This window comes from Biomphalaria glabrata, chromosome 18, assembly GCF_947242115.1.
Source record: "Biomphalaria glabrata chromosome 18, xgBioGlab47.1, whole genome shotgun sequence".
Classification (NCBI taxonomy): Eukaryota; Metazoa; Mollusca; class Gastropoda; family Planorbidae; genus Biomphalaria; species Biomphalaria glabrata.
Window position 1 is genome coordinate 8,186,533 of NC_074728.1, and position 8,605 is coordinate 8,195,137.

Consider the following 8,605-nt stretch of genomic DNA (forward strand, 5'->3'; position numbering starts at 1 on the left):
TAATGTGAATAATGCCATCAGTTCTAATTAAAATGAGTAGATTATTGACCTAAACATACATTTATTTTTTTTTTCTGTTAATCTGCATCTCATCATTTTCTGTTTTATATCTAAGGGTTACGAGATAGTGAGGGACGCTGCAGGGAACATTGTTCACCCACCCAATGGCCATGACATTGATGACGGCAATGAAGCCGATATAGAAGACTTTGGGGAGAAGGTAAGAAAGAAGAAGATGGGGAAGAACCCCAACTGCGTGAGGTTTGGAGATCTTGTCGGCTCAGAGGCTGAGAAAAACGAGGACAAAGAGGGTAGCGATGTGACCGCCGGGAGGCTGAGCCGCAATGTGAGTGAGTCCACGTTGACAGCAGACGAGGTCAGTCTGCGAGGGCAGTTCAACAAATTGGAGGACCTTAATGACGAAGGAAGTGAAAATGAGGAGGAGGAACGAAGGAGAGACATTGAACACATTGACTCTATACACAGTGAGAACTACAATCTGGGTCAGGAGATTCTCTCCCAGCACTCCTCACTGCCACTCGAGCAGAGGTCAAAAGGTCAGCATGCAAGCTCGCCAAGGCCATCCCCTTTATCACCATCTTCCCTCTCAGCTGTCTGTGGTAGTGACATTAGGCAGACGAGGCAGGACAGCGGGGGCGTGGACGAGTACATTGATGAGGACGAGGACAACAGAGAGGAGGAGGATGAAGGTAAAAGTCACCATCGAATCATTGACAAAGAAAGAATAAAGAACTGGCTAGAGTCGCAGACTAACTTAATCACGGGAGATTGACCCTCAAACTTCTCATAGCTGTAAAAACAAAATAAAGCTCAAACTTTGGTGGTTTTTTTTTCATTCTTAACAACTTTGGATTTGCTCCATACTTCTGCAGCTCAATATGATCCATCAAGATTAATGCTAGCCCTGGAAGCTCATCAGAATATTCATTTTCAACTGATGTTTGGAACATGTTGATTTGTTTTCTTAGTCAACTGCAAGACTTTTTTTTTTACATTAAAAAAAAAACAACTTTTAATGATCATAATGTGTTTAGTTTTCTAGTTTTTAATTAGATATTGCTAACTAACTCTTCTATTGTTTTAGATTCTTCATATATAATATTACATTGTTTTAGTTCTAGACCTTTTGTTATCTATAAAACTTTTTTTTACTAGAGTGAACTGTAAAATGTACACACTTGGACAATGGTTATCTGTTTAACCAGATTGTTTGTATTCTGTTCAAGCTTAACATATATTAGACGTCATCATGTATTTTTTGCTTAGATAGACTCGCACTAAACATATATTAGACTTCTTTATGTGTTGTGTGCCTAGGTAGACTTGCACAATGCTAATTTACTTTTTCTTAAGTGCTTATTAAATTTCAGTGATGGTAAGTAATGGGTTTGACTGAAAGTCATAAAACAAATCATCAATGCAGAGTTAGTGATGTCAACTGCCTGATGATGTGATATGTGCTCTGAACTGTCATCCGTGGTCTTAAGGTCCAGGGTTCAAACCCTGCCCACTGTCATCCACCATCATCATTCGGAAGGTTTAGGATGTAATTATCTTTAGAATTTTGTATCTTTAAAACATTTTACAAACATTTGTCACGTACAATAGAAATTAAAAGAAATTAACCCTAACTATGTTATCCTTAAATTCTTCGTCAAAAAGTGGACTGTAACTAGTGTGTATAGTTATGCAAGAATCAGAAATCTTGTTCTACTTTCAGTTGGTAGTGAAAAGAATTAAAATGCAGGGGATGGTATCCTCCAGTCATACAAGGAGCTACTTCCTCCTAGTTTATGATGTAACAGTTGAATCCCCCTAGATGCCACTTTACTAGTAAGAGTAAAATGCTAATCATAACAAAAAAAAATAAATAAAACAAACAAAACCTACTTATTTTATTCATGATAAACCAGTTACACAATAAAATTTCAAAATATCTAGCAGTTATAATAAATGCAAATTTTTTTGTAGAATCCCTGTATTGATGAATTTTTAATTAAAAAGTCGAATAAAGCATTAGGGTTTATTAAAACAAATTTTTACAAATCAAACAAGAACATAAAACTAAAAATGCTATTTAGCTTTGGATAGGTTAGGTTAGAATATGCATCCTCTGTTTGGGAATCGTTAACTCAAGAAAACAAGATTAGAATAACACCTTTAGTAAAATCACTATATTTAGAGATGCTTCAGGAGGGAAGACTAAAAAGTAAAGTAAAACTGAACAAGAATTTACAAATACAAAAATAAAACCAAAGACACACAGAGGTAAAGGCAAATTTTTCATACCATATGCTAAAAAAAATTCATAATAATGCTCCATCTTCTCTACTGCCATTAAAGCATAGGATGCATGAATCAACCAGGGAAACCAACTATTTAGAGTTGGTTAACATGCATGACTAGATTGACACATGAAATGCTTATGATGTAATTATCTTCTCTTTTGAAGTAATGATGTAATTTAAGAGTTTTTTTTTTATTGTTTGCTAATGTTTTTATGCAACATGTCCAAAACTATCTTGTAGTTGTGAAAAAAAAAGCATTAGTGTGAATGTGTTTCTCAAGTGATATGTATATCTATATGCACTGTAGAATGAGTTCATGGTACATGCGCTACATTTGACTACATGATTCTGTGTAGAACTCTATGCATGGGTTTATCTGGGTTTATCATTGGCTGTTAACACAGATTGCTTTTAGATTAGTAAAAGAAGCAGCACAATCCCCATGACATATTTTGTCACAGTTACATTCATCTGATGTCTAAATTGTTGATTGAATTACTCATCCAGTCATATTGTTTCACAAATTTCATGTTGTGTTTTATGTCAGGTTCATCCAAAAGTTTAATTCTAAAATTGTATTTTCGTCCATGCTGTTCTTGTTCAACTGTTCATCCAAGGAATGTTATTTCTAATGGAATACATAATGGTAATTCTATAATCATTGTCCATGGGTGTGACTTTGTACAATTAAATAATCTATTCTATTTCCATTTTATTCACAAATATATAGTAATTTCAATATAAATCAACATAGGGAATCAATTTTTCTTTGATTTTCATGAATGTTTATGAATCAGATTTTTCAATTACAGGTGAAATGCTTAAAAATGAAGGTGTAAAATATGTGAGCTATATGTACTTTTAATACTCCAGGATGAAATACCATGTTGGTCAATATTGCACTCACTGTCTTATGATAATCAGTGAACTTTCATTCTCGTACGGTACTGTAACATTTGACACAATGTGTCCAGTTATTTTGTCTTTTAAACTTTTTTTTTGTCTGTAAGACCCATAAAGGTGTATTAAAGAGAGGAAAATAACCCACTCTTTCATTGTCCCTTCCATGTTTAACAATAGTAAAGAAGCTGGTCACTATCAGCATATCAGTGAAATAATGCTTGTCAGACAGTCGTACACTTGAGCAATATTGTGTTGTATTACTTTTTTGTATCTGCAGTCTATTTATGCCAATGTCTTAACTGAAGACCAATTGTTGAGAAAGGCTGGGCTGGGAAACTTGGTGTGTAACAATTTCAGATACAAAGTCATATGCATAGTTTCCCCTCGTTGTTTTATAATTCTTTTGCGTGCGACTCAATTTTGTAATCAAGTCATTCTTTATGATAGTTTATTTTTAGAGGCCAAATTTTTATCTGGAGTATTTTGTTTTATTTCTTTTCCAAAAAGTTTTTTTTAATATTTGTGCTACAACTGGTGTAGACTAAACGCTTTACACATAAGCTCATACATAATGTAAATAGTGTCTTCAAACTTTAAAGAATGTGTGTGTGGATGGAATTTGAACTCACCAAACTTATCCCAAACAACTTTGCTGTAATAGTTGCTGATTTTTTAATATATTTTTTTTTTTGATGTAATGCCAAGAGATAACACTTTTAATTTATAGCAAACCTTTTTCTAGTCAGGATCTAGATCTTGATTTTATTCCCAATTAACTGACAAAACAAAACAACCTCATATAACATTTAATAACAACTCTTAAAATAACTTAGCCAGAAGTAAGGATTTATGTCAAAACATTGACTCCACACATATTTGTATGTCCAGATTTTTTATGTGATGCATACAAATTAGTTGAAATCAATTATTAAGGAATGTTAAGATGTTAATTGCTTGGTGGTTATTATACAGGTCTGGGGTTCAGTCTTGGGAAGGCTGTGTTTTTTTCCTCATATCATTTGGACTTAGGTTCACCCATCTTTAAGTGGCTGATTTCACCCAGCTCTAACTGGCTGATTTCACCCAGCTCTAAGTGGCTGATTTTCCTTGTTTTGGAGAAAGTTAGCCATGTCATTTTTTTTTAAGTCATCGTCTTTTTTGGGTGAAAATCTGTCTGAGGAAAGTTTGTCATGGCCTTGATTGGGGTGCTTGGCTATAGAGATCAGGATGCTTAATTTGATTCATGGTCCCCACCATGCTCCATTGGACACTTTTAAGAAAGCAGTAGCAAAAACCTTCCGTTCCATTAAAACGCCACTTCCCCTAAAGACCTATACAATTTCCTTGTGACATTCATAAAATACATGAATGGCCAAAAGGAAAGTGTTTTTTTTTAAATGCCTATCAAGAATGCAGTTAGAACTAGTTGTAAATGTGTGTCCTAGTCTCTTTTCAAGGAAACAGCTAGGGGAATAGGTTAGCAGAACATCAGCATTAAATGTCAGATATTCAGTGTAAGGATTTATTCTCTCAGAAGCTGTTTCCATGTGATATTGGGGTCTCATTGTTCAAGTGACATTTCATCATTAAAACAATATACTTTCTTGCATAGTTATTGTGGTCAAAGTTATGGCAGGTATATGGTTCAAATCTCATAGGGCAGTGTTTCCCAAACTGTATTCCACGGAACACAAGGCCTCAATAGGTGTTTCACCAACTACTGGAAGAATTAATTCGTAGAGGCCACCATTTAAATTAACTTCTGTAAAAAAAAATAATCTAAGTGTTTCCCTAAATACTCAGAATGTGTGAAGTGTTCCATGAAGGGAAAATTTTTGGAAACACTGACATGGGGTTTTTAAGTAATGTTGTGCATTATATTTTTTGGCTAGTTAAATATAGAACTTGTTCTCTTTAGGGTTAGGGGACTTCCTTTATCAGTTTCAGTCCACAGAATACAATTTTTTAAAAGCAAAATCCTTTGTTTATAATTCAAACAGTAGTCAGAGCATAGAGAACTCAGCTACATCCTCAAAATAGAATTTTGTATTAAATTAGAACTGTATGTACATGTTATATTTTTTTTTAGTCATCAATAACTAGTTAGGCCCACAATAAGAGAAACAAATGCATATTGGAGGTTATGAATGTCATTTGAAGTCTATAAGTAAAAGCATGTCTCTTGAGTCTGATGAGCACAATTTAACCAAAGGTGGTTTTTTGAAATTCACTAATCTTACTTATCTCGACATGATGCTCTTCTGACTTCTGAGTTAAGAAAGTGTCTTAAATTATGCTCATGTCTTAAGGATGTTTGCACGTGTGCATAAATGTTAATGGCTTCATTTATAGTAGCAAGGGGTGTTGAGACTGTTGAATTATTGATCAAAGATTCTGTTTCTATGATGTGATTCATTTCAATGGTTGTTTCATTTCACAACTGTATACCTAACATACTAGGCCTGCCTTCTGTTGTCTTAACTGTGATCTGATTATTGCCCTTTCTTATTTTCAATATGTTATGTTTTGATACCCATTTTGATCATTTTCTATGTGTATCTATTATTCTAAGCGTGCTGTGCTCTCAAGACTTTTTTGTATAATTCCTAGATGTGCTTATTCACCTGAGATAAACTAAAACTAATCTGTACATTATTTTATAGATTTATTCCTGTTGATTAATACTTCACCTACTGTCATATCATAATCACTCAAAAGAAATCTATATTTAATACTATAAATGGGTTTGTACTTCAGAAACTAAGAGCTTTTCCTTTTTTTTTTTTTGGTTGGGGGGGGGGGGGAGAAAGAAAAATCTGTTGGTCCTTGAGGTGGCCACATGATATCCTTGTTAGTTTTACCCTGTAGAGAACCATGACCGTTATTTTGCAGGGTCGGCCTTAGGCCACTGCAACTTATGCGACCACAGTGGGTCCCACACTTAGGACGGCCGCTAATTCTAGGTGTAAATTATAAATTAAACCATTTTATAGCTTATAACAGATTTCCCACGGCCGCCTGATTTATCAGGAGCTCCTGGAAATCTCCTGAAATTGCAAAAATAAGAAAAAGTCTCCGGAAATTATTAAAAATCTTTGGAAGACTCTTACAAATCTCATGAAATATATAGACAAAAATTGTAATTTTGGGGTGTCATTCAATATGAAAAATGCCAATCCTACGCGCGATAAATAAAAACAGCATTATGTATTACCTGTAATTGTGTAATCAGGCGAAAGAAGTTTTTCGCGCCTCAAACTAATGAAGAATTACTTGAGGTCAACAATTCTCGTAGATAGATTGAAACATTTGGTAATTATTGCTATTGAGCGTGATCTATGTAGGTAATACAATTTTTATGATATACTGTATGACTTCGCTACACACAAGGCTCGTAAAGTAGTTCTGTACGTAATAAAGAATGAATAAAATGCAAAGACGAATTTATTTTCTAATTTACAAACTTTTAAATTTCACTTATTATCCGTATCCCTACCCATACTTGGCCCCGCGAAATCCGTTTCGAGTAGGGCCCCACAACGGTTGAGTCCGGCCCTGCTATTTAGTGACGGGTGAATACAGAATAGATTACTTGTTCTCCTCCCCCACCCTTTTTTTTTTCGCCGATAAAAATACTTGGGGTAGAAATAAAAAGAGTGATCTTTCCATGACTTCTTGGTCACAACGGTTAAGTCCGGCCCTGCTATTTTGTGACGGGTGAATACTACTTGTTCTCCCTCCCCCCTCTTTTTTGTTCGTAGGGTAACTCAAGTCCGACTTGCAGAAATAAAAGAATGATCTTTCCTTTATTTCTTGTCCAAACTCTTTAGCCATGAAGAGAATTATAGATAAAGATAGATGGCTAACATCAAGTGTTTTAGTAATTGTAAAAAGTACTTGGTATTTCTGAAGTGAATAGCTTACTATTGATGTTTATTAAATGGCCTAGTTTTCACATTCTGTATTTTTATTGTCTATATATATATATATAATGATTGCTTATATTGGTCAGTCACATGAAAATGAATTCAAAACTGTCTTATGTAGTTGATAAATAAACATAATCATTTAGAAAAATTGACCTCGTAATTTAATGTAAAAGTCAAAACTGAAGCAAGATGTTCACGTCTGCAAGTATGCTCAGTAGAGTCACGATTTTAAGTCCTAACAAGGAGTTATTTTTACTCTGGATTTTGAGGACGTTTTATTGAGATTTAAAAAAAAAATTATTAATATGCAGTTTTGAGACTGATTCATCACATAAGTAAACATCTTAGTTACAAGGACTAACCAACAATTACACAGTCCAGACATATTACACTAAGTTTAGATAGATGTACTGAAATGTGTCTCTCCAGTGCGCAGTCAAGGTAGAGGCACTGCATATCAGTGTACAGTCAAGGTAGAGGCACAATGTTATGTTTTATCAACTTTTCCTTATAATATTTTTGTTTTGCTTGTTGATGTGTTATGGGCTGAAAGAAGATTTCTGTTCCATTTCGTTTTGTTGTTCATTTGGGACTCCATCTTATGTAGAATGTCATGTGATTCTCTTGTTCTGAATTTATGAACATAATATGCAAGCCATGAATTCATGTCTATAAAATTATTGAATATTTAAGCCTTAATAAATTATTTTTATCATCATATTTTCAGATTTTTTTTTTTCATTTGAATTCATTGAAATATTTAGAAATTACTTTTGTCTGTACTGTATTGTAAACAAATACCCGCTAGGTTCACAATGAGAATTATCTACCTTGTAACTTCCAACAATAGCAATGATTATGGTCTTTAAAGAAACATTCGAGCACTATTTATGGATGTCAACAGCTGGGATTAGCTAGCTGGCTATAACTAGATGGTATAACATCTTTTTGATTTTTTTAAAATTCAGATATCTTGTCCGATCAAGTGGCTGTGACATTCGTAAAAAAGAAAGCTCAGAACATTTGTTAATACATTTTTGATATGGTGACGGTGGGAAGAGGTTGGCAATGGGTTGTGAATGATAGGTGGCATTGTCGTCACTTGGTTTTATTAAGGACAGACGACTCCAGAGCGTGAGATTGAAAGCTTGTCTTATTGGAGTGAGTTAAATTTTGTTAAAAAAATATTATGACTCAAGTCTACTACAGTTATGTTAGCTCATTTCAGCTTGAGTTTGTTCACATTATAAATAAAGCAGGGGTGTGTGTATAAAGTGCCTTGCACCGGGAGCCAGTTATGCTTTCTACGCCCCTGCACTGCAAAATCTCATTGACATTTAGAATTTATTAACAGGATATCTTGATTGTTAGAGTTTTTAATTTCCTTGAAGAAGAGCGCTTTCGTTTTGGGGATCTACTCATTTAGTGTCCTTAACATTGTTAAGTGTTTTAGTTTAATAATAA

General features: G+C 34.1%; 1 protein-coding gene across 2 annotated transcripts in view; it reads left to right on the plus strand.

The window, feature by feature from the left end:
• LOC106066208 (selenocysteine insertion sequence-binding protein 2-like) overlaps nt 1–7,861 on the plus strand; it is a 33,177-nt gene extending 25,316 nt beyond the window's left edge. Inside the window, exons 18-19 of one of the 2 annotated variants that reach the window (XR_008775863.1) lie at nt 116–4,919; nt 4,955–7,861. Coding sequence is in view for 1 of the 2 variants with exons in the window: in XM_056016980.1 (XP_055872955.1) it covers nt 116–793 (678 nt within the window). In the remaining variant the exon portion in view is untranslated. Of the gene's footprint in view, nt 1–115 lie in introns of both variants that reach the window. The other variant, XM_056016980.1, reaches the window with a different exon arrangement.
• The last annotated feature ends 744 nt before the right edge of the window (nt 7,862–8,605 follow it).